A 24,122-nucleotide genomic window follows, 5' to 3' on the forward strand; every position below is an offset into this window, starting at 1 on the left:
AACATGTGGTAGTTGAAGAGTCGGATGAAGCATGTTGCTGTAATGGTGATGGGAATCACGTTCCCGAGTTCCCGGAGTTCCCTGTAAGGATGAAGGAGGTGTAGTAGCTGGGATCAGGGCTATCCAGCAGATCTCCTATGTGGAACACAGGAGGTTGGTGGCAGCTAAATTGGGTAGAACGGGCTCAAGGTAATGACTGGAGCGTCATTAGTGGAATGGTATTAAATGCATCAAACACATGGTTTCCATGGTTTCCATGTGTTTGATACCATTCCATTTGCTTCGATCCAGACATTATTATGAGCCGTCCTCCCTTCCTGTGATATTAGAGGCAGTGAAAATATCTGAAGGAGTAAGTAGAGGGGATGGTGGTAGATGTCCCACAGTCTGCTGTTCAGCTAGTAGGCTCCTGACACACTGACAGTGAAGACACGTGGACTTCACATTTCAGATCAGGCATCTCAATTCTGTGTTTCCTTGGGCGTCCATTTTTATAAATTTAAGAGGTGTTTACAGCGCAAGGGATAAATTGCACTAGTCAAACTATTTTTTTTTAAATCGAAGAAGCTGGACATCATTGTGAAGGCGGCAAGCGGATTTCTGGATCTTCAGGACTTTACAGACAAAATGTTCTAGGGAGTATTGAATGAAGAGGTTCCCTCCTCCCAGGTTCCTGAGCCTGTGTAGGGATCTGAATATACATTTAAATCTGACAGAAGGAGTACTGGTTTTTGTTTTTGTTTGAAATTCAGGGTAGTAGTGTGAATTTGATTATTGTTTCTGGTAATTAGTATGAATTTGTTCATCCAAAACATATTTTGTTTTTGAGATATTTTTTATCATCCCGTACAGTAGGTGGCAATCTTCAAGTCGTTCCACAGATTTTCAATGGGGTTCAAGTCTGGGCATTGGCTGGGCCACTCAAGGACTTACACATTCTTGTTTTGAAGCCATTCCAGCGTTTCTTTGGCTGTATGCTTAGGGTCATTGTCATGTTGGAAAATAAATCTTCACCCCAGTCTAAGGTCGTTTGCACTCTGAAACAGGTTCTCATCAAGGAATTGCCTGTATTTGGCTCCATTCATTGTTCCCTCTATCCTTACCAGTCTCCCAGTCCCAGCTGCTGAAAAGCATCCCCATAGAATGAGGCTGCCACCACCATGCTTCACAATAGGGATGTTGTTAGACGTGTGATGGGTTGTGCCTGCTTTTATCTAAACATAGCGCTAGGCATTAAAGGCCAAAGAGTTACATTTTGGTCTCATCAGATCACAGAATCTTTTGGCTGATGCACTCAGTCTTTCTGCAAACTCCAGTTGTGCTGTCATGTGCCTTTTTCTCAAGTGTGGCTTCCGTCTGGCTACTCTCCCATTAAGCCCAGATTGGTGAATTGCTGTAGAGACTTGTTTTTCTGGCAGGTTCTCCTATTTCAGCCAAGGAACGCTGAAGTTCTGTTAGAGTGATCATTTGGTTCTTGGTCACCTCCCTGACCAAGATCATTCTTGGCCGGTTGCTCAGTTTGATCGGACGGCCAGCTTTAGGCAGAATCTGGTTAGTTCCATATTTCTTCCATTTCCCAAATGATGGAGACCACTGTGCTCTTGGAGACGTTCAACACTCTAGAAATTCCCCAGATATCTGACTCATCACAATTCTATCTTTGAGATCAACAGACAGTTCCTTGGACTTCATGGTATAGTTTCTGCTCTTGACATGAACTTCTTCTTTGTGAATACTTAAGTAAATTAGATTATGTATTTAATTTTCTATATATTTGCAAAAATGTCTAAACATGTTTTCACTTTTTCATAATGGTGTATTGTGTGTAGATGGATGGTGGGTGGGAAAATCTATGTAATCCATTTTGAATTCAGGCTGTAACACAACAACATGTGGAATAAGTCAAAGGGTATGGACACTTTCTGAAGACACTATATATATTTATATTCCGACCTTCTGATATTTCTTAATTTATTTTCTGGATTATGTGTGTATTACTTTTTTTATTGGTAGGTATTACTGCACTGTCAGCGCTAGAAACAAACATTCTGCCTCAACTGATACCATCTGTGTACGTGACCAATCAACTGATACCATCTGTGTACGTGACCAATCAACTGATACCATCTGTGTACGTGACCAATCAACTGATACCATCTGTGTACATGACCAATCAACTGTGATACCATCTGTGTACGTGACCAATCAACTGATACCATCTGTGTACGTGACCAATCAACTGATACCATCTGTGTACGTGACCAATCAACTGATACCATCTGTGTACGTGACCAATCAACTGATACCATCTGTGTACGTGACCAATCAACTGATACCATCTGTGTACGTGACCAATCAACTGATACCATCTGTGTACGTGACCAATCAACTGATACCATCTGTGTATGTGACCAATCAACTGATACCATCTGTGTACGTGACCAATCAACTGATACCATCTGTGTACGTGACCAATCAACTGATACCATCTGTGTATGTGACCAATCAACTGATACCATCTGTGTACGTGACCAATCAACTGATACCATCTGTGTACGTGACCAATCAACTGATACCATCTGTGTACGTGACCAATCAACTGATACCACCTGTGTACGTGACCAATCAACTGATACCATCTGTGTACGTGACCAATAAACTGTGATACCATCTGTGTACGTGACCAATAAACTGTGATCGCCTGCATTGTGAGGCTCTATTGTTTGACCCAGGTGAATGTGACAAAGACGTGACTGAAACAGGAACCAACCTTTCCGCAATTAGTGTATACAGTGGATATGTACAATTGAATGTGATTTGAGGCATTCTCTCTCTCACTACTTGACTGTACAATGTACACACATACACTGCGTGTACAAAACATTATGAACACCTGCTCTTTCCATGACAGAAGACAGACTGACCAGGTGACTCCAGGTGAAAGCTATGATCCCTTATTGATGTCACTTGTTAAATCCACGTGAATCGGTGTATATAAAGGTGAGGAGACCGGTTAAAGAAGGATTTTGAAGCCTTTTGAGACATGGATTGTGTACTGTATATTGTCATTGTGTGATATGGGGGTTGGAGACATTTTTATTTCGACATTATAAAGAAAAACTTTTATAAACTATGGCAACACTGCCATGTTGCACGGAGCCTTACTGTTGGAAAACCACTTCAGTGTCCAACGTTCGGCTGTCCCAAATTCACCTCCGTCGACTTCACTCTGCGACTTGTCAACAGTCGGTTGCTTTCAACTTACCCCTCAAACAAGCACAATATGTATTTTTATTCCAAAGGAAATCCAATGATGGACCTTTAAGCATTTTATGAATAAAGAAACAACTAATGTTGTATTACCTTGGTGTAGTATAGGTGAATAGACAGCATAGAATGCGACAAGCTGACCAATTGAAAAGGTGAACTATTTTACTATTATGGGGCTTTCTGATTTTGCTGTTGTTTACTCGTGTTGTTGTTGTTGTTGTTGCCTGAGGAAAATTTTAATGTGGACAACACATTTTTATTTCAGATATTGTTGTAGGCAGAATTGACTTAACCAAAAGTACCGGGGCTAAGCTCCACCTGCGCTTTGTCTGAGTCGAGGGCGGCCCCTGCATGACAGGCAGTGTTACATTAAAAAGGGTACCTAAGTATGGTTCCCAATCAGAGACAACGATAGACAGCTGTCCCTGATTGAGAACCATACCCCGGCCAAAACATAGAAATAGAAAATCATAGAAACACAAAACATAGAATGCCCACTCCACATCACATCCTGACCTAACCAAATAGAGAAATAAAACGGCTCTCTAAGGTTTAGGGCGTGACAAATACCAAGATACAGTGGGGCAAAAAAGTATTTAGTCAGCCACCAATTGTGCAAGTTCTCCCACTTAAAAAGATGAGAGAGGCCTGTCCTTTTCATCATAGGTACACTTCAAATATGACAGACAAAATGAGAAAAATCATCCAGAAAATCACATTGTAGGATTTTTAATGAATTTATTTGGAAATTATGGTGGAAAAAAAGCATTTGGTCACCTACAAACAATCAAGATTTCTGGCTCTCACAGACCTGTAACTTATTCTTTAAGAGGCTCCTCTGTTCTCCACTCATTACCTGTATTAATGGCACCTGTTTGGACTTGTTATCAGTATAAAAGACACCTGTCCACAACCTCAAACAGTCACACTCCAAACTCCACTATGGCCAAGACCAAAGAGCTGTCAAAGGACAATGATTCCACTTCTAGTTTTTTTCTACAAAACTTAAATTGTCCAATCAATCATGGACATCATTGACATATAGTATGTAAAAACATATTATGCGTTTTTATTTTTGTATTTACTTCAAATCACAGACAAATCCCAAATAAGGGAACTACAACAACATAATTTAAAAAAAACGCAAATTGATATTATTTTGTATATACACTAAACTATAATATAATAATTACACAAAATTATCCAAATACGATCATCAGAACAATTGCATGAACAGGAGTACATAAATCTAAGAATTTAAATAAGTGAGTACCTACTGAATCTGCATATGAGGACTCACAATGGGGAGAAACCATTTCAGTACAAAGACTGTGTGACAAATCACAAAGTGTTGTGTAATCATGTGAACATCCTGTTAGATAGGTGTTATCTCGTGTCTGTCATCGGAACATCATGTTATCTCGTGTCTGTCATCGGAACATCATGTTATCTAGTGTCTGTCATGTGAACATCATGTTAGATAGTGTCTGTCATGTGAACATCATGTTAGCTAGTGTCTGTCATGTGAACATCATGTTAGCTAGTGTCTGTCATGTGAACATCATGTTATCTAGTGTCTGTCATGTGAACATCATGTTAGCTAGTGTCTGTCATCTGAACATCATGTTAGCTAGGCGTTATGTAGTGTCTGTCATGTGAACATCATGTTAGCTAGGTGTTATCTAGTGTCTGTCATCTGAGCATCATGTTATCTAGTGTCTGTCATCTGAGCATCATGTTATCTAGTGTCGGTCATCTGAGCATCATGTTAGTGTAACAGTATAGCTTCTGTCCCTCTCCTCGCCCCAACCTGGGCTCAAACCAGGGACCCTCTGCACATATCAACCACAGTCACTCTCGAAGCATCGTTACCCATCGTGCCACAAAAGCTGCGGCCCTTGCAGAGCAAGGGGAACAACTACTTCTAGGTCTCAGAGCGAGTGATGTCACCGACTGAAACACTATTAGCGCGCACCACCGCTAACTAGCTAGCCATTTCACATCGGCCACATTAGCTAGGTGTTATCTAGTGTCTGTCATGTGAACATCATGTTAGCTAGGTAGTTTATTAGACTACAGATTAAATAAATGAACTTCACTGTCTCGTGAAAGTGCACGGTGATGAGCTTGATGCTATTTTCCAATAAATATCGAGGGTCTTATTCTGGTGACATGTTAAAATATTCTCGCTCTTATCCATAATAATCTCATCCTGTAAACTAGCCTAACCACACTGTATCGCGATCTGAGGAGACACATTTGCTATTTAACGCAAGTTTCATTTGTTGTTGTAACAAAACAAATCAGTAGAGTTGAAAATAAGACGGAAACACATTGAACTGTAGATTTTATTTATTCAGTACATGAAAACTTAAGCTAAAAAGTACATCGTGTGCACTACGTCATCACGCACTAATTTATTTAATTTTTTATCCACAAGTCAAATTTGGCGGAAACCCCCCTGGTGGGGAAAATGGGTATATTTTTTCATGCGGATTTTTAGAATATTCGCATTGAAAAATCTGTCGCCATAGTGACGTCTATGATTGTACTCAAGCAGAGTGGAACATGTCTGTCTCTTATGTACAACTGGCTCGATCTATCTACCACGGAATTCACTTTTCACCGTTTTTTTCCCCTCTTCTGTGTCATTTTCCTCTTCCTTAAGCCCAGATCTAAAATTGAAAAATAGAAATAGAAAATTACTGAAATGTTTTTAAAAAATTGCCAATTATATAAATGATGGACGAAAAGTTATAAATGATGCTGTTCTAATGAAATAGAATGGAGAGGGAACGGGCATCAGTGAAAGACAAGAAGATGAAGAAGAAGAAACTAGGATAAGACAGACAGTAGCAGGTGTTACAGGTTCTAGGTTGGTTAGCATGTTAGTTTTAGCACACTGATTGGAGTCACCTCGTTAGCCAGGATGTGTTTCACCTGTGCTGGCCCAGAGAGTGATCTCGTTAGTCAGGATGAGTTTCACCTGTGCTGGAACCAGCGGGTCGTTAGGACCCGCTGGCCCAGTGCATCAGCTAGAGAGGATATGTTGGTAAAGCTACACCCTCACATTAGCGCTTCCACTTTAGTTAGCCAAAAATAGTTTTGTTTTTTTCCCCTTGTTTGTTTGGCTCCATATTCATTTTACTCCCTATCCTAAATTGGAGTGGGTTACATTCTTTTAGTTTTACCTCTGAGGTAAATGTTGTGAGCATTCATTGTGTGTGTCTCTTATAACCCTCTTATTAGTTGCGTGCCAACTTTCGGTGGGTGTCTTTCAGAACCCCTTTTGAAATCCATTCCTGTTTTGTTTTAGATGTGAAAGTGACTTTCTGTGAATGTGCAACATTTTGTGTGTGGTCCTTTTGGGAAGGTAACCCAGGTGATAACCCCTATCCCTCACCCTGAGAGTGTGGTCCCATGACCCCGAGCAGAAGGCCGTTCCGTCAGGAGACAGACGCAGAGTGCTGACACGGTTCTCGTGTCCAAACAGGATGGACACCCTCGTCCCCTTCAAGACATCCCACACGTTGATGGTGTAGTCGTTGTAGCCACCGAACAGTAGCCGGCCTGGAGAATGAAAAAACATCTTTCAACCAATAGAAACGTAACACATCATTTTTGATGAGAAGGTTCATGTGAAAGGAAGCTATTCTTATTCAACAGCAAATAACATGAATTTAATTTAGTGCAGATCATTATGGGTTTAATTAGTGAAATTGATCAGTGAAATCATATGTTTTATGTGGCGAGTAGAATAAGGGCTTTATTCGCTATGGATTGACTCGATCCCTAAGGGTATTGCGTCTTACCACTGAGAGAGAAGTCAACACTGGAGGCACCAAATATGATGCTCTCTTTGGAATAAATGGCCACTTCTCTGTCTGCCCTCAGGTCATAGAGACGACACTGAAACAAACAATGCTTGTTAATGTTTAGGTTTCTTTTTTTTCCGCAAATGGGGTAAATTATTATTATTATTTTCTTCGAAGAAATGACTTCATGAACTTTGACATAGAAAGGCAACATGTGATCAACATGCGATCAACATGTGATCAACATGTGATCAAGGAGTAAATGATATGGATGATGCCTTACTGTAGCGTCATCGGAGCCTGAGGCAAATGCATCTCCACTGGGGTAGTACCTGATGCCAAGGAAGGAGACAAACGCCAGGTAATATAAGAAACCCAAGCAAACGGGAGGGTAGAGTACTCCTACTTAACATTTAACAAGTGCTATAAGTCGCTTTGAATAAAGTCATATCTTGTGACCTCACCTGACGCTGTTGATGTCTGATTCGTGGGTTTCGAAGGACTGGATGCACTGGCCTGAGCGCATGTCCCATACATTGGCCTTCTTGTCACAGCCCTGCATGAGACACACATAAGAAGATTCTGGATTCACACATTAATGCTGACCTTTTTGAACAGGTCGCCCTCACAAAAGAGGGTTTAACCTCAAGGGCATTTCAGGGTTAAATAAAAGTAGAAAATAATCAACATTATGTAAAATGCAACACAGTCTCTCTGCAGTCTGGACCACACATGCCCCCTAGAGGCAGGGGAGGGAATCTCAAGCCCGCAACTATTTCATCACTATGGTGTCGTTTCATCTGTTTCTGCTTATCATTTAAAATCTATCTCTTGGAATAAAATAACATAAAAATATGAAAGGAATGTTGTATGTTACAGAAGGACTGTATGTTTTTTGTATATATATATTTTTTTAAGTGAAAAGAGGAGGGAGAAAGAAGGCTTATAGGAGCAGTCATGCTGGGGGGGGGGGGGGGGTTTCTCACAATTTCTCATTGTGAGACTAAGTGAAATACTACTAGTTGTCTCCTCACTCCAGAGACGAAGGTGTTGCCGGTCTCAGAAGGAGCTAGGTCGAGACATAGAACATCGGCAGCGTGTCCATGGAAACTCTGTAACAGCTGACCACTCTCCACATCCCATAATGCACAGGTTCCGTCTCCGCTCGACGTCAGGATCTGGAAGACAAGGGGTTCGTCACAAACTGCATCTTGGGATCGCAACACAACACTAACTGCCACTGAGTCATCCATTGAATGTCAATTGAAATTAGACGTACGGTTAGGATTCACCCCATAAATCTACATCCAGGACTGGTTTCCCAAACCCTATATTAGACTAATTTCAGGACTAAAAATAATTGTCACTGCAGATTCTATATTGAATACGTCAGGGAAAACGGCGCCCAGAGAGCAAAGTACAACCACACTACTACCAATAGCAGGGTCAGAGTGAAACCATTGTTCAGATTCAGAATTCAGAATTCTCTGACACGGACCCATAAATAGAAGAGTCTTGGCCGAGGCTAAAGCATGTGACTAACTATATCCAATGGGGAACATTTGACTGTTGTGAATTATTAAACAAGTGTAGAAGTTCTTTCCAAGTACAGTACAGTATGACAGGCTGTGATTTCCCATCATTTATCTGCTATAGGAAAGTCAACTGATTTAGCAGTATTCAAGTAACTCAATGAGTTATGGAAAGGAACGAATACAGAAACCTTGATAAAGACGATAACAAAATATACAAATGTACAACAAATAATCATTACATCAGACGAAGGAAGAAGATGAAGAGGTGTCTTGTCTAACCTGCATGTCTGAGTTGGTGAAGCTACAGGCAGATAAGTAGTTGGTGTGCATGGCGACAGACTTCTTCTTCGCTGCCAGGTTCTCATTCTTGTCCAAGGACAGAGGGTACACAGAGCACTTGTTGTCCAGACCACTGAAATCCAATCAATCGATGAATCAAATTTGTATTTAGAACGTTTAGAACGTTTAGAACGTTTAGAACGTCAACAGTTGTGTGTTACAGTAACCGGGCATAGACCCCAAAGGGGAGGAGAAACACAATGGAGAAACGGAGCGTCTGGGTGGAGTATAGAGACTTACCCACAGGCTACTGCACACCCAGGAGTACAGGGACTTACCCACAGGATACTGCACACCCAGGAGTACAGGGACTTACCCACAGGCTACTGCACACCCAGGAGTACAGGGACTTACCCACAGGCTACTGTACACCCAGGAGTATAGGGACTTACCTACAGGCTACTGCACACCCAGGAGTACAGGGACTTACCCACAGGCTACTGCACACCCAGGAGTACAGGGACTTACCCACAGGCTACTGCACACCCAGGAGTACAGGGACTTACCCACAGGCTACTGTACACCCAGGAGTACAGGGACTTACCCACAGGCTACTGCACACCCAGGAGTACAGGGACTTACCCACAGGCTACTGCACACCCAGGAGTACAGGGACTTACCCACAGGCTACTGCACATCCAGGAGTACAGGGACTTACCCACAGGCTACTGCACATCCAGGAGTACAGGGACTTACCCACAGGCTACTGCACATCCAGGAGTACAGGGACTTACCCACAGGCTACTGCACACCCAGGAGTATAGGGACTTACCCACAGGCTACTGAACATCCAGGAGTATAGGGACTTACCCACAGGCTACTGCACACCCAGGAGTATAGGGACTTACCCACAGGCTACTGAACATCCAGGAGTATAGGGACTTACCCACAGGCTACTGCACACCCAGGAGTATAGAGACTTACCCACAGGCTACTGCACACCCAGAAGTACAGGGACTTACCCACAGGCTACTGCACACCCAGGAGTACAGGGACTTACCCACAGGCTACTGCACACCCAGGAGTATAGGGACTTACCCACAGGCTACTGCACACCCAGGAGTAGAGGGACTTACCCACAGGCTACTGCACATCCAGGAGTATAGGGACTTACCCACAGGCTACTGCACATCCAGGAGTATAGGGACTTACCCACAGGCTACTGCACACCCAGGAGTATAGGGACTTACCCACAGGATACTGCACACCCAGGAGTATAGGGACTTACCCACAGGCTACTGAACATCCAGGAGTATAGGGACCTACCCACAGGCTACTGCACACCCAGGAGTATAGGGACTTACCCACAGGCTACTGCACATCCAGGAGTATAGGGACTTACCCACAGGCTACTGCACACCCAGGAGTATAGGGACTTACCCACAGGCTACTGTACACCCAGGAGTATAGGGACTTACCCACAGGCTACTGCACATCTAGGAGTACAGGGACTTACCCACAGGCTACTGCACACCCAGGAGTATAGGGACTTACCCACAGGCTACTGCACACCCAGGAGTACAGGGACTTACCCACAGGCTACTGCACATCCAGGAGTACAGGGACTTACCCACAGGCTACTGCACATCCAGGAGTATAGGGACTTACCCACAGGCTACTGCACATCCAGAGGGGGCGTAGGCACAGGCCATCACCCAGGTGCACGGCATGGTCACCGCGTGCTCCTAGAAAAGAATTGGCATGTTTGAGGGTATAAGTATTCATCAAGGCAACGAGGCGACGAATTTCTGATCTTGATCACACAATAGTTATTTTGTATGCAAGGTGATTTGATCAGTGATTCTGCACAACTGCAATGTTATCCATCTCAAATACATGAGGGAGACTTCAACACCATGACATCATCAAACTCAGTGGGGAAACTTCCTGCTTACAGAAATAAGCAACCACAACAACAACAACAGAATTCAAATCTGCCAAGGAAATATTGTGTCTTCTTATTCCCAATGTTGGCACGCTTCTAAGGAAGGCTTAAAATAAAACTTGTTATGAAAACCAATGTCTGCGGCCCAGACAGCAACCGATAACAAATGTGCTTCCGGGACTGTGTTTGTTGTGTAATTGTGAGATGCAGGACTCCCTCACAAAAGAGACCTTAGTTTAAATGGGATTCAAAGGTCAAATAAATACAAATATAGTGCACTACTTTTGACTAGGGTCAATAGGGCACTAGTCAAAATGTAGTGCACTATGTAGGGAATAGGGCGCCATTAGGAACGTGCACTAAATATCAGCTCAAAGAACTACAGAAGTCTTACTATTTCTCCAACCAGTCAATTCTATAGCCTTTATTTTTTTATTTATTTAACTAGTCAAGTCAGTTAAGAACAAATTCTTATTTTCAATGACGGCCTAGGAACAGTGGGTTAACTGCCTGTTCAGGGGCAGTACGACAGATTTGTACCTTGTCAGCTCGGGGGATTTGAACTTGCAACCTTCCGGTTACTAGTCCATCAGCTCTAACCACTAGGCTACCCTGCCGTCCCAGGCTACCCTGCCGTACTGTTTATGGAGGGAGAAGAAAGATTCCCTACCTTGTTAGTGGTGAAGGCATCCCATACAATCACTTTCCCATCCTGAAGATAAGTTAAGAGGGAAAAACATTAGAAGTAGCACACAGGCGTAAGATTCTCTACATTTCCAACAAAATATGGCATTCATTTGATAACCACTGAAAGCAGTGCATATTAGCTGAACCCCCCCCCCCCCCCCCCACACACACAGTTTTTATTTATTTTTATATTTCAGCGCTATGGACCATAAGTATATCAAGGGTGACGACTGGCATGAATGCATCTGTTTAGGAGGAACCTCAAATTCCCCGATGACAAGCTTTACAATCCATTTCAGCACCATGGACAGTGACCGCCTGGAATGACGACTGGCATGAATGCATCTGTTTAGGAGGAACCTCAAATTCCCCGATGACAAGCTTTTACAATCCATTTCAGAACCATGGACAGTGACCACCTGGAGTGACGACTGCATGAACACATTTGTTTAGGACTTCAGGAAAATTGTCCAATAATCCAACACTCACCTGTGATGAGCTGACGATCCTCCTCTTGTCCTTACACCAGTCCATGCAGAGAACTTTGTTGCCATGTCCCTTCAGAGTACGCCGGGTCTTCATGATAAACTGGCCCAGTCCATCCACTTTCTCTGCCACCTGGTGTACTGTTGTAGGGACCAAGATCCTATGTTACTGTACTGTAGTAGGGACCAAGATCCTATGTTACTGTACTGTAGTAGGGACCAAGATCCTAGGTTAGTGTACTGTAGTAGGGACCAAGATCCTACGTTAGTGTACTGTAGTAGGGACCAAGATCCTACGGTAGTGTACTGTTGTAGGGACCAAGATCCTACGTTAGTGTACTGTAGTAGGGAGTAGGGACCAAGATCCTAGGTTAGTGTACTGTAGTAGGGACCAAGATCCTAGGTTAGTGTACTGTAGTAGGGACCAAGATCCTACGTTAGTGTACTGTAGTAGGGACCAAGATCCTAGGTTAGTGTACTGTAGTAGGGACCAAGATCCTACGTTAGTGTACTGTAGTAGGGACCAAGATCCTACGTTAGTGTACTGTAGTAGGGACCAAGATCCTAGGTTAGTGTACTGTTGTAGGGAGTAGGGACCAAGATCCTACGTTAGTGTACTGTTGTAGGGACCAAGATCCTACGTTAGTGTACTGTAGTAGGGACCAAGATCCTACGTTAGTGTACTGTTGTAGAGACCAAGATCCTATGTTAGTGTACTGTAGTAGGGAGTAGGGACCAAGATCCTAGGTTAGTGTACTGTAGTAGGGACCAAGATCCTAGGTTAGTGTACTGTTGTAGGGAGTAGGGACCATGATCCTACGTTAAAGTGGTAAATTCTGGACCAATATCCGACATTGGGGCATTGTTGTAGGGGATCAATCTAATGTTGCAGGGGATCAATCAAATGTTGTAGGGGATCAATCTAATGTTGCAGGGGATCAATCAAATGTTGTAGGGATCAATCTAATGTTGCAAGGGATCAATCAAATGTTGTAGGGATCAATCTAATGTTGCAGGGGATCAATCAAATGTTGTAGGGATCAATCTAACTAATCTAGAGTGGTAAATTATAGGGGACTAGCATTAGCTATCGTTAGTGTACTGTTGTTATAGGGACGAAAATCCCGACGTTTGCCTGTGGTTACCATAATCCATCTCACCGTGTTGGGGATGAACGTGCAGTAAACGGTTAGAGATGTTACATTAATCTCTCTGATCTCAACCAGATCGACCAGCCAAGCATAAATCACGGATGAATATGAATAATGGTACAAACCGCCATCTGGGCTAGGCTATAATAAAACGGTGCTTTTGAGTGTCAATGGAAAATACAAGGAGAAATCTCAACCACAGCCTAGGCTATATGTGTAATTTCAGATGGAAATAGACACATAGTCATTCTATGCATCTTGTCATCTGAACAAATCCGACAAGTACAAAAAATTAAACATGGACGAGCAAATGGCTACAAATAAACCATTTACAAATTATGCAAAAAATAATGCATTTTCTTCAAATGACCGATTCAATGCACTGTCGCCTAATAATAGCAATATGACAAATTCACAATATATATCTATTATATATATATATATATATTCTAATATTATGGTCGTGTTTACATGTGTCATGCAATCCTATTTGGAAGGCAGATTATGTTTTCATTCGCGGGGCCTTCCCTTCCCATCTCCTCTCTCATTTTCAGCACCACTCACGTTCGACATCGTGCAGTTTCGCTCTTTCGTCCTCCAGCTTCGTTTTCAACGTATCCGATTCTGCTTTTAGGTTAGTGAGAGTCTCATTCGGTTGAACCTCCTGTGTAGCCATTTCAGGGTTTATGGAAAATCTCATATATTCCCGTTGTCAGAGCAGCGTCGGGGCGGCAAAAAGGCTCTTTGCAAACTGAAGGCTCGCAGCTGATTCAGCTGTCATGACGTCAGATAAAAGATGATCTCTCAGTTTTCCAGTAGGGAAGCTGCCTCTATTAGGGAAGCTGCCTCTATTAGGGACGCTGCCTCTATTAGGGACGCTGCCTCCAGTAGGGAAGCTGCCTCCAGTAGGGAAGCTGCCTCTAGTAGTAGGGAAGCTGCCTCTAGTAGGGAAGCTGCCTCTAGTAGTAGGGAAGCTGCCTCTAGTAGTAGGGAAGCTGCCTCTAGTAGGGAAGCTGCCTCTAGTAGTAGGGAAGCTGCCTCTAGTAGGGAAGCTGCCTCTAGTAGTAAGGAAGCTGCCTCTAGTACAGAAGCTGCCACTGGCAGTGGTGCTAGATCCTCCACTGCTCCAATAGCTACGATACATGTATTAAACAGCCATGACCATTAATGTTGTGAATGAAGTAACAAACAAAAAAAGAAGTTTGGACTAAACCTGGTGCTACTGTATCAGAAAGAGGTTTGGACTAAACCTGGTCCTACTGTATCAAATAGACATTTGGACTAACCCTGGTCCTACTGTATCAGAAAGAGGTTTGGACTAACCCTGGTCCTACTGTATCAAAGAGAGGTTTGGACTAACCCTGGTCCTACTGTATCAAAGAGAGGTTTGGACTAACCCTGGTCCTACTGTATCAAAGAGAGGTATGGACCAACCCTGATCCTACTGTATCAGAAAGAGAGGTTTGGACTAACCCTGGTCCTACTGTATCAAAGAGAGGTTTGGACCAACCCTGGTCCTACTGTATCAGAAAGAGAGGTTTGGACCAACCCTGGTCCTACTGTATCAAAGAGAGACTTGGACTAACCCTGGTCCTACTGTATCAAAGAGAGGTTTGGACCAGCCCTGGTCCTACTGTATCAAAGAGAGGTTTGGACTAACCCTGGTTCTACTGTATCAAAGAGAGGTTTGGACCAACCCTGGTCCTACTGTATCAGAAAGAGAGTTTTGGACTAACCCTGGTCCTACTGTATCAAAGGGGTTTGGACTAACCCTGGTCCTACTGTATCAAAGAGAGGTTTGTACCAACCCTGGTCCTACTGTATCAAAGGGAGGTTTGGACAAACCCTGGTCCTACTGTATCAAAGAGAGCTTTGTACCAACACTGGTCCTACTGTATCAGAAAGAGGTTTGGACTAACCCTGGTCCTACTGTATCAGAAAGAGGTTTGGACTAACCCTGGTCCTACTGTATCAGAAAGAGGTTTGGACTAACCCTGGTCCTACTGTATCAGAAAGAGGTTTGGACCAACCCTGGTCCTACTGTATCAGAAAGAGGTTTGGACTAACCCTGGTCCTACTGTATCAAAGAGAGGTTTGGACTAACCCTGGTTCTACTGTATCAGAAAGAGGTTTGTACTAACCCTGGTCCTACTGTATCAGAAAGAGGTTTGTAATAACCCTGGTCCTACTGTATCAGAAAGAGGTTTGTACTAACCCTGGTCCTACTGTATCAGAAAGAGGTTTGGACTAACCCTGGTCCTACTGTATCAGAAAGAGGTTTGGACTAACCCTGGTCCTACTGTATCAGAAAGAGGTTTGGACCAACCCTGGTCCTACTGTATCAGAAAGAGGTTTGGACTAACCCTGGTCCTACTGTATCAGAAAGAGGTTTGGACTAACCCTGGTCCTACTGTATCAGAAAGAGGTTTGTACTAACCCTGGTCCTACTGTATCAGAAAGAGGTTGGACTAACCCTGGTCCTACTGTATCAGAAAGAGGTTTGGACTAACCCTGGTCCTACTGTATCAGAAAGAGGTTTGGACCAACCCTGGTCCTACTGTATCAGAAAGAGGTTTGGACTAACCCTGGTCCTACTGTATCAGAAAGAGGTTTGTACTAACCCTGGTCCTACTGTATCAGAAAGAGGTTTGGACTAACCCTGGTCCTACTGTATCAGAAAGAGGTTTGGACTAACCCTGGTCCTACTGTATCAGAAAGAGGTTTGGACCAACCCTGGTCCTACTGTATCAGAAAGAGGTTTGTACTAACCCTGGTCCTACTGTATCAGAAAGAGGTTTGTACTAACCCTGGTCCTACTGTATCAGAAAGAGGTTTGGACTAACCCTGGTCCTACTGTATCAGAAAGAGGTTTGGACTAACCCTGGTCCTACTGTATCAGAAAGAGGTTTGGACTAACCCTGGTCCTACTGTATCAGAAAGAGGTTGGACTAACCCTGGTCCTACTGTATCAGAAAGAGGTTTGGACTAACCCTGGTCCTACTGTATCAGAAAGAGGTTTGGACCAACCCTGGTCCTACTGTATCAGAAAGAGGTTTGGACTAACCCTGGTCCTACTGTATCAGAAAGAGGTTTGGACTAACCCTGGTCCTACTGTATCAGAAAGAGGTTTGTACTAACCCTGGTCCTACTGTATCAGAAAGAGGTTTGGACTAACCCTGGTCCTACTGTATCAGAAAGAGGTTTGTACTAACCCTGGTCCTACTGTATCAGAAAGAGGTTTGTACTAACCCTGGTCCTACTGTATCAGAAAGAGGTTTGGACTAACCCTGGTCCTACTGTATCAGAAAGAGGTTTGTACTAACCCTGGTCCTACTGTATCAGAAAGAGGTTTGTACTAACCCTGGTCCTACTGTATCAGAAAGAGGTTTGTACTAACCCTGGTCCTACTGTATCATTTGCAGATCTAAAGTGCTCCTGTATAATACATTTGCAGTTGTGTAAAAAAAAAAATCCTTACAAATAGAATCATTATCAACTAATACAATATTTTATTCATTTAATTAATTTTAGGCACATTTTATACTTTAAATATGAAATACTTATATGTGGCATAAACCCCCCCCCCCCCCAAAAAAAGTATCTTAAAAACAAAAAACAAGCCATGTTTTATTTACTGTGCATGATACTCAATAACATTGAGTGGTCACATTCTCAATTTACACAAACAATATTTTAAAAAACGACACAGTTCACATTCGTCATCGAGAAAGTAAGGTTTCTCGTTATACTACCAAGCTTTAGAATATCACTCCGCAACAGCATCTGCATTTTTGCTGTACATCGGACATTCGTCAGGAGTCATCTTAATATTTCTATCAAACTGTATTTGGATCCATAATTACTGTGATGATTGTAAAAGGTTGGTTTTTAGAGCAGCGTCCCTGGAGCCACCGTGCTTCTACATCTGCATTGCTTTTGCTGTTTGGGGGTTTTAGGCTGGGTTTCTGTACAGCACTTTGTGACATCGGCTGATGTAAAAAGAGCTTCATAAATACATTTGATTGATTGACTGATTGGTTAGGAGTGCCTTGCTCAAGGACACAATGGCAGTCGGAACCACCTGAGACTCCAGTAGAAAGCGGCAACTTCCTCTTCTGACAGCTTTTCCCCTGTCATCACTGGGATTAAAAACCAGCCACCTTTAGGTTACTGGACCGCTTCTCTAGTCAGGGGTCAGAGGTTAGGTCCTGGTGAGGAAGCCCAGTCTGAGGCTGGATGGTATCTGCAGTAGCTCCAGGGCCTGAGATTCACGGGGTGAATGGGTCAGGGGTTAGAGGTTAGATCCTGGTGAGGAAGCCCAGTCTGAGGCTGGATGGTATCTGCAGTAGCTCCAGGGCCTGAGAGGACAGGGTGAAGGGGTCAGGGGTTAGAGGTTAGGTCCTGGTGAGGAAGCCCAGTCTGAGGCAGGATGGTATCTGTAGTAGCTCCAGGGCCTGAGATTCACGGGGTGAATGGGTCAGGGGTTAGAGGTTAGATCCTGGTGAGGAAGCCCAGTCTGAGACTGGATGGTATCTGCAGTAGCTCCAGGGCCTGAGAGGACAGGGTGAAGGGGTCAGGGGTTAGAGGTTAGATCCTGGTGAGGAAGCCCAGTCTGAGGCTGGATGGTATCTGTAGTAGCTCCAGGGCCTGAGATTCACGGGGTGAATGGGTCAGAGGTTAGAGGTTAGATCCTGGTGAGGAAGCCCAGTCTGAGGCTGGATGGTATCTGCAGTAGCTCCAGGGCCTGAGAGGACAGGGTGAAGGGGTCAGGGTTTAGAGGTTAGATCCTGGTGAGGAAGCCCAGTCTGAGGCTGGATGGTATCTGTAGTAGCTCCAGGGCCTGAGATTCACGGGGTGAATGGGTCAGGGGTTAGAGGTTAGATCCTGGTGAGGAAGCCCAGTCTGAGGCTGGATGGTATCCGCAGTAGCTCCAGGCCCTGAGATTCACGGGGTGAATGGGTCAGGGGTCAGGGGTTAGAAGTTAGATCCTGGTGAGGAAGCCCAGTCTGAGGCTGGATGGTATCTGCTGTAGCTCCAGGGCCTGAGAGGACAGGGTGAAGGGGTCAGAGGTCAGGGGTTAGAGGTTAGATCCTGGTGAGGAAGCCCAGTCTGAGGCTGGATGGTATCTGCAGTAGCTCCAGGGCCTGAGATTCACGGGGTGAATGGGTCAGAGGTCAGGGGTTAGATCCTGGTGAGGAAGCCCAGTCTGAGGCTGGATGGTATCTCCAGTAGCTCCAGGGCCTGAGAGGACGGGGTGAAGGGGAAGGTGACTTGGAAACGATACTGGGTATCCAGCATCAGCTGGGAGGATCCCCCCTCACGGTCTTGGAGCAAGCCCTGGGGACAAGGGAAATAAATTACTTTCATAGATGTAGTTCATGGAGACGTTGTGATTAAAATGATATCATTTCTAGTAATTCAAATGTAATAATAATTCAAACGGTATAAAAAGCAGGTGCTCCTGATCCTTGTCATAGGATCGAGATTTACCTGAATTTTGCGGACGAACGATGGTGCCACCCTTTTCTCAAAATCATCATTGGGCGTGTAAGAGTTCAAAATCTTGACAATCTAGAACAGGGCGGTAAACAAGATTCATTTAAACATGCTTTCGATTACATTTCAGCAGATGCTCTTATCCAGAGCGACTTACAGGAGCAATTAGGGTTACGTGCCTTGCTCAAGGGCACATCGGCAGATTTTTTGGCACAACGCACGTCACCGCTAGGCTACCTGCCGCTTCAGTACCTGTACAGGGCTGAGTTCTGAGCATTGCTCTGTGATGTCTTTGATGTCGTCATCAGTGGTCTTGTTGACCTGCAGCAGCCAGGCAGCCTGACACAGAGGCTTCAGAGTAGCCATGGTACCCTGTACTAGGTCCTTCTCCTTTAGCCACGCCTCCAGGTGACTGATGTTACACCTGGAAAACACAGACAGGTAACTGATGTTACACCTGGAAAACACAGACAGGTAACTGATGTTACACCTGGAAAACACAGACAGGTAACTGAAACGTTGTTATTACGTTACCGAACACACAGACAGGTAACTGAAACGTTGTTATTACGTTACCGAACACACAGACAGGTAACTGAAACGTTGTTATTACGTTACCGAACACACAGACAGGTAACTGAAACGTTGTTATTACGTTACCTAACACACAGACAGGTTACTGAAACGTTGTTATTATGTTACCTAACACACAGACAGGTAACTGAAACGTTGTTATTACGTTACCTAACACATATTGTAGGAACTTTCACTGTTTGATGAGTAGAATTTAGCTTTCCATCTCTCCCTTCCTGGTTCTCTCTCCCTCTCTGATTCTCTCTCCCTCTCCGGTTCTCTCTCCCTCTCTGGTTCTCTCTCCCTCTCCGGTTCTCTCTTCCTCTCTGGTTCTCTCTCCCTCTCTGGTTCTCTCTTCCTTCCTTGTTCTCTCTTCTTCTCCGGTTCTCTCTTCTTCTCCGGTTCTCTCTTCTTCTCGGGTTCTCTCTTCCTCCCTGGTTCTCTCTTCCTTACTGGTTCTCTCTTTCCTTCCTCTCTTCTTGTTCAACACACACCCACACACACTCTGTCCCCTACCTGATCTGCATGCCCTTCCTACAGGAGCACATGTCTTTGCGTAGCAGGATGTTGTTGAGTGTGTCCGCACCCACCAGGAAGAAGGTCTGTTTCACAGCCTGTTGGACAACACACATACACACAGTTAGATGAGTTTAATATAAACTGGAAATGACACAGGTCCAAGAATCCCTGTGAAACACCACAATTGATCCCAAGAGGGAGTTTACTCCTTTCTTTTCCACATACACACACACAGACACACACACACACACACACACACACACACACACACACACACACACACACACACACACACACACACACACTGACCCCCCCACCCCTACTTGTCTGACCCCCATCACCACTAGTCTGAACCCCCCCCCCACCTACCTCTGACCCCCCCCCCCCTTTCCCCACCTGTCTGACCCCATCCCCATCTGACCTTCGACCCCCGTTCTGACCCCCCCTACCTGTCTGACCAGCCCCTCCTCCATGCCGTGCTGACTCATAGTGCTGTGGTACAGACTGAGCTGCTGGATGAGAGAGTAGATGGTGCAGACCTCCTGGTCCTCATAGATGCTGCTGGAACGCTTACGGAAACCTGTAGGCTTCATACTAGAGACGTCCTGGAGACTCTCGTGCTCCAGCATACAGGGAACTGGAGGAAAACAGAGACGCGTAAAACACTAGAACAGGAACAGGTACGAATAGACGAAACACTTCATTTATTACCTTTAAATATAATCATCTTGAGGATAGAAATAATTTATTGTAAACAGATATTTAATGGATTGGAAAGTGACTACACATCAATGTACATCATATCAATGTATATCATGTTATCTTATGAGAGAAAACCTTACCGATCATAGGTATAAGAGTCTTCTCCATAACAGATATAAACTGGTGGTAGATACGGATGGCCAGATCACTGAAGATCAGTCTGTGTTCAGACAAGTTGTTATCTTATGAGAGTAACCTACCGATCATAGGTATAAGAGTCTTCTCCATAACAGATATAAACTGGTGGTAGATACGGATGGCCAGATCACTGAAGATCAGTCTGTGTTCAGACAAGTTGTTATCTTATGAGAGTAACCTACCGATCATAGGTATAAGAGTCTTCTCCATAACAGATATAAACTGGTGGTAGATACGGATGGCCAGATCACTGAAGATCAGTCTGTGTTCAGACAAGTTGTTATCTTATGAGAGTAACCTACCGATCATAGGTATAAGAGTCTTCTCCATAACAGATATAAACTGGTGGTAGATACGGATGGCCAGATCACTGAAGATCAGTCTGTGTTCAGACAAGTTGTTATCTTATGAGAGTAACCTACCGATCATAGGTATAAGAGTCTTCTCCATAACAGATATAAACTGGTGGTAGATACAGATGGCCAGATCACTGAAGATCTGTCTGTGTTCAGACAAGTTGTTATCTTATGAGAGTAACCTACCGATCATAGGTATAAGAGTCTTCTCCATAACAGATATAAACTGGTGGTAGATACGGATGGCCAGATCACTGAAGATCTGTCTGTGTTCAGACAAGTTGTTATCTTATGAGAGTAACCTACCGATCATAGGTATAAGAGTCTTCTCCATAACAGATATAAACTGGTGGTAGATACGGATGGCCAGATCACTGAAGATCTGTCTGTGTTCAGACAAGTCAAAGTTCTGCAAGCAGTTTTTCTTCTGACGCGGAGAGTTCTGTTTCATAAACTCCTACGACAGAATGTACAAAGAAGAAATAACATCAGTTACAGAATGGGAAGATGGAGAAGAAGAATGTATATATTTACTTCATAGGGGCGGCAGCATAGCCTAGTGGTTAGAGTGTAGAGGCGGCAGCGTAGCCTAGTGGTTAGAGTGTAGAGGCGGCAGGGTAGGCTAGTGGTTAGAGTGTAGAGGCGGCAGCGTAGCCTAGTGGTTAGAGTGTAGAGGTGGCAGGGTAGCCTAGTGGTTAGAGTGTAGAGGTGGCAGGGTAGCCTAGTGGTTAGAGTGTTGGACTTGTAACCAAAACGGTTGCAAGATAGAATCCCCCGAGCTGACAAGGTAAAAATCTGTCGTTCTGCCCCCTGAACAAGGCCGTTAACCCACTGTTCCCCGGTAGGCCGTCGTTGAAAATAAGATCTCTGTGGATGGTGATGGTGTGATGCTAGAAACAACCATCCCACCTCTTCTCCACTGTACTGCTTCAGGCAGCTGAGAATGTGATACGTGTTGGACAGCCAGAACGATAGCAACTCAAAGTCTTCTCGGTGATCCTGAGACAGGTAACAAATAACAACAACAACAAAACTATTAACAACCACAATAACGTTGAGAGTGTGAGCGCTGAGAGAATGAGCATGTCATTATAAACAAGGTCAATCATTCCTCCAAGGGAGGAAGAAGAACAAGAAAAATAACAAGAAGAAGAACAAGTAGAAAAAGAAGAACAAGATAAATAACAAGAAGAAGAACAAGTAGAAAAATAACAAGAAGAAGAACAAGTAGAAGAAGAAGAACAAGAAAAAGAACAAGAAGAAGAACAAGAACAAGTAGAAGAAGAAGAACAAGAAAAATAACAAGAAGAAGAACAAGTAGAAAAAGAACAAGAAGAAGAACAAGTAGAAAAAGAACAAGAAGAAGAACAAGTAGAAAAAGAAGAAGAAGAAGAACAAGTAGAAAAAGAAGAAGAAGAAGAACAAGTAGCAAAAGAAGAAGAAGAAGAACAAGTAGAAAAAGAAGAACAAGAAAAAGAACAAGAAGAAGAAACTCCGTTAGTATTTGTAGAGATTTCAAGATGTCAGCACAGACAGTAGGATTGTCAAAACACTGCCACAGCTTACCGTGATGACCTTTTTAACCCCACAGATGATGGCGTTCATGAGAGACTTGAGCTTGGCTCCATCGTTAAGGTAGTCAGCGTGACGGACACACATGAAGAGAAGCTGAGCAGCCATGTTGGGGATCATGTTAACCCCTCTGGGCTTCAGGTCTGACAGGAGAGTAGAGGTCAGTTACAAACATGAGCCAGTTTAATGGACACATATGAAGAGAAACTGGGCAGCCATGTTGGGGATCATGTTAACCCCTCTGGGCTTCAGGTCTGACAGGAGAGTAGAGGTCAGTTACAAACATGAGCCAGTTTAATGGACACACATGAAGAGAAACTGGGCAGCCATGTTGGGGATCATGTTAACCCCTCTGGGCTTCAGGTCTGACAGGAGAGTAGAGGTCAGTTACAAACATGAGCCAGTTTAATGGACACACATGAAGAGAAACTGGGCAGCCATGTTGGGGATCATGTTAACCAGTACTCCTCTGGGCTTCAGGTCTGACACGAGGATAGGACAGTGCCATGTTCATTAGAACACAACGGAAAAAACGTTTTACAACAGAAAATTAACATTTGTGTTTTTTATTAGACAAGTCCAGATAGCCCCTCCCTGTTTCAGTCTTTCTTCCATTTGGTGCCTAATGAGCATAACCCAGCTTAGACATGAGCCAAACATCTGGAAGGGAAAGGAGGAAACCGAGTCAGTTGTACAACTGAATGCATTCAACCGAAATGTGTCTTCCGTATTTAACCCAACCCCTCTGAATCAGAGAGATGTGGGTTGGGGGGGGGGGGGGGGGGGGGGGGGGGGGGGGGGGGGGGGGGGGCTGCACACTATCGTCGAGAGAGCTAGTTGTTTGGTCATCGAAGTTCTATTTTCTTAGGCCATGTAGGCTTGTGTGGTCATGTGACAGCAATACAAACCGTGTCAACTCCAACAGTAAAAACACCAGCACTAATAACTCCAACAACCACAGTTGTACCCAGAATGACGTATTGAATGAGCTTGGCTTCATCCTCCCTCTTGTATTCCAACATGCCAAGGTATTCGTTGGTAATAGTGGGCGCTGGTGTTTGATTGGCTGAGGACGATAACACATGAAATGAAATACAGGAAATGAGTGGAGAGCTGAGAATCAACTGTGATAAAATGTAGATGACTTGTTGCAATCATGTTACCTTCCTCGGATGTTTGAAGGCTCTTGATTTGGTTTCGCAGCTTCCTTATCAACCTGTCCTTCATGTCGAGCTGCTCTTCAAAGTCCTGGAATAACATTTAAGTATCATAAGGAGCGAATTGCAAGTGAATTACACGCACACACATTGGGGCACACCCCCCCCCCCCCCCCCCCCCCCCCCCCCCCCCCACGCACACACACACTCACCATGTTCTCTGCAGTGAGTCGTGATGCCTCCTGACTGAATCTGGCCTTGGCCTCGTTCTCTGTGTTCTTCTGCTTCCTGAGCACCTCCTCCATCTCCACCTTCTCCCTCTCCATCTCCACCTTCTCCCTCTTCACCTCCTCCTTCTCTCTCTTCACCTCCTCCTTCTCTC

The 24,122-nt window shown here is 44.2% G+C and overlaps 2 protein-coding genes across 2 annotated transcripts in view; both read right to left on the bottom strand.

The window, feature by feature from the left end:
- Positions 1 to 5,604: 5,604 nt before the first annotated feature.
- gnb5a (guanine nucleotide binding protein (G protein), beta 5a) lies at positions 5,605 to 14,272 on the bottom strand. Its single transcript, XM_031832976.1, has 11 exons — positions 13,732 to 14,272; positions 12,021 to 12,157; positions 11,515 to 11,556; positions 10,568 to 10,644; positions 8,900 to 9,032; positions 8,120 to 8,263; positions 7,550 to 7,641; positions 7,369 to 7,417; positions 7,083 to 7,179; positions 6,674 to 6,840; positions 5,605 to 5,945 (listed from the first exon to the last, which is right to left on the bottom strand). The coding sequence occupies exons 1-11, from the start codon at positions 13,865 to 13,867 to the stop codon at positions 5,934 to 5,936; spliced, it is 1,086 nt and encodes a 361-aa protein (XP_031688836.1). The 5' UTR covers positions 13,868 to 14,272; the 3' UTR covers positions 5,605 to 5,933.
- A 2,384-nt stretch (positions 14,273 to 16,656) lies between these two features.
- The window catches only part of LOC109898189 (unconventional myosin-Vc-like), a 53,592-nt gene continuing 46,126 nt past the window's right edge, over positions 16,657 to 24,122 (bottom strand). The window contains 11 exon segments of the mRNA XM_031832837.1: positions 16,657 to 18,504; positions 18,658 to 18,738; positions 18,916 to 19,087; positions 19,753 to 19,850; positions 20,205 to 20,392; positions 21,318 to 21,468; positions 21,921 to 22,010; positions 22,578 to 22,726; positions 23,551 to 23,649; positions 23,747 to 23,831; positions 23,953 to 24,114. Coding sequence (XP_031688697.1) covers positions 18,349 to 18,504; positions 18,658 to 18,738; positions 18,916 to 19,087; positions 19,753 to 19,850; positions 20,205 to 20,392; positions 21,318 to 21,468; positions 21,921 to 22,010; positions 22,578 to 22,726; positions 23,551 to 23,649; positions 23,747 to 23,831; positions 23,953 to 24,114 — 1,431 coding nt within the window. The 3' untranslated portion in view covers positions 16,657 to 18,348.

This window comes from Oncorhynchus kisutch, linkage group LG10, assembly GCF_002021735.2.
Source record: "Oncorhynchus kisutch isolate 150728-3 linkage group LG10, Okis_V2, whole genome shotgun sequence".
Lineage (NCBI taxonomy): Eukaryota > Metazoa > Chordata > Actinopteri > Salmoniformes > Salmonidae > Oncorhynchus > Oncorhynchus kisutch.

What these genes read in the sequence shown, in the direction of transcription:
- gnb5a (XM_031832976.1), bottom strand. Translation starts at nt 13,867, where the DNA reads ATGAGATTTTCCATAAACCCTGAAATGGCTACACAGGAGGTTCAACCG. An exon ending in GGATGTGCAGTAGCCTGTGG is followed by an intron (nt 9,033 to 10,567) that starts GTAAGTCCCTAT and finishes ATTGGATTTCAG; the next exon opens with TGGTCTGGACAACAAGTGCT. An exon ending in TCACCAACTCAGACATGCAG is followed by an intron (nt 8,264 to 8,899) that starts GTTAGACAAGAC and finishes CTTGTCTTCCAG; the next exon opens with ATCCTGACGTCGAGCGGAGA.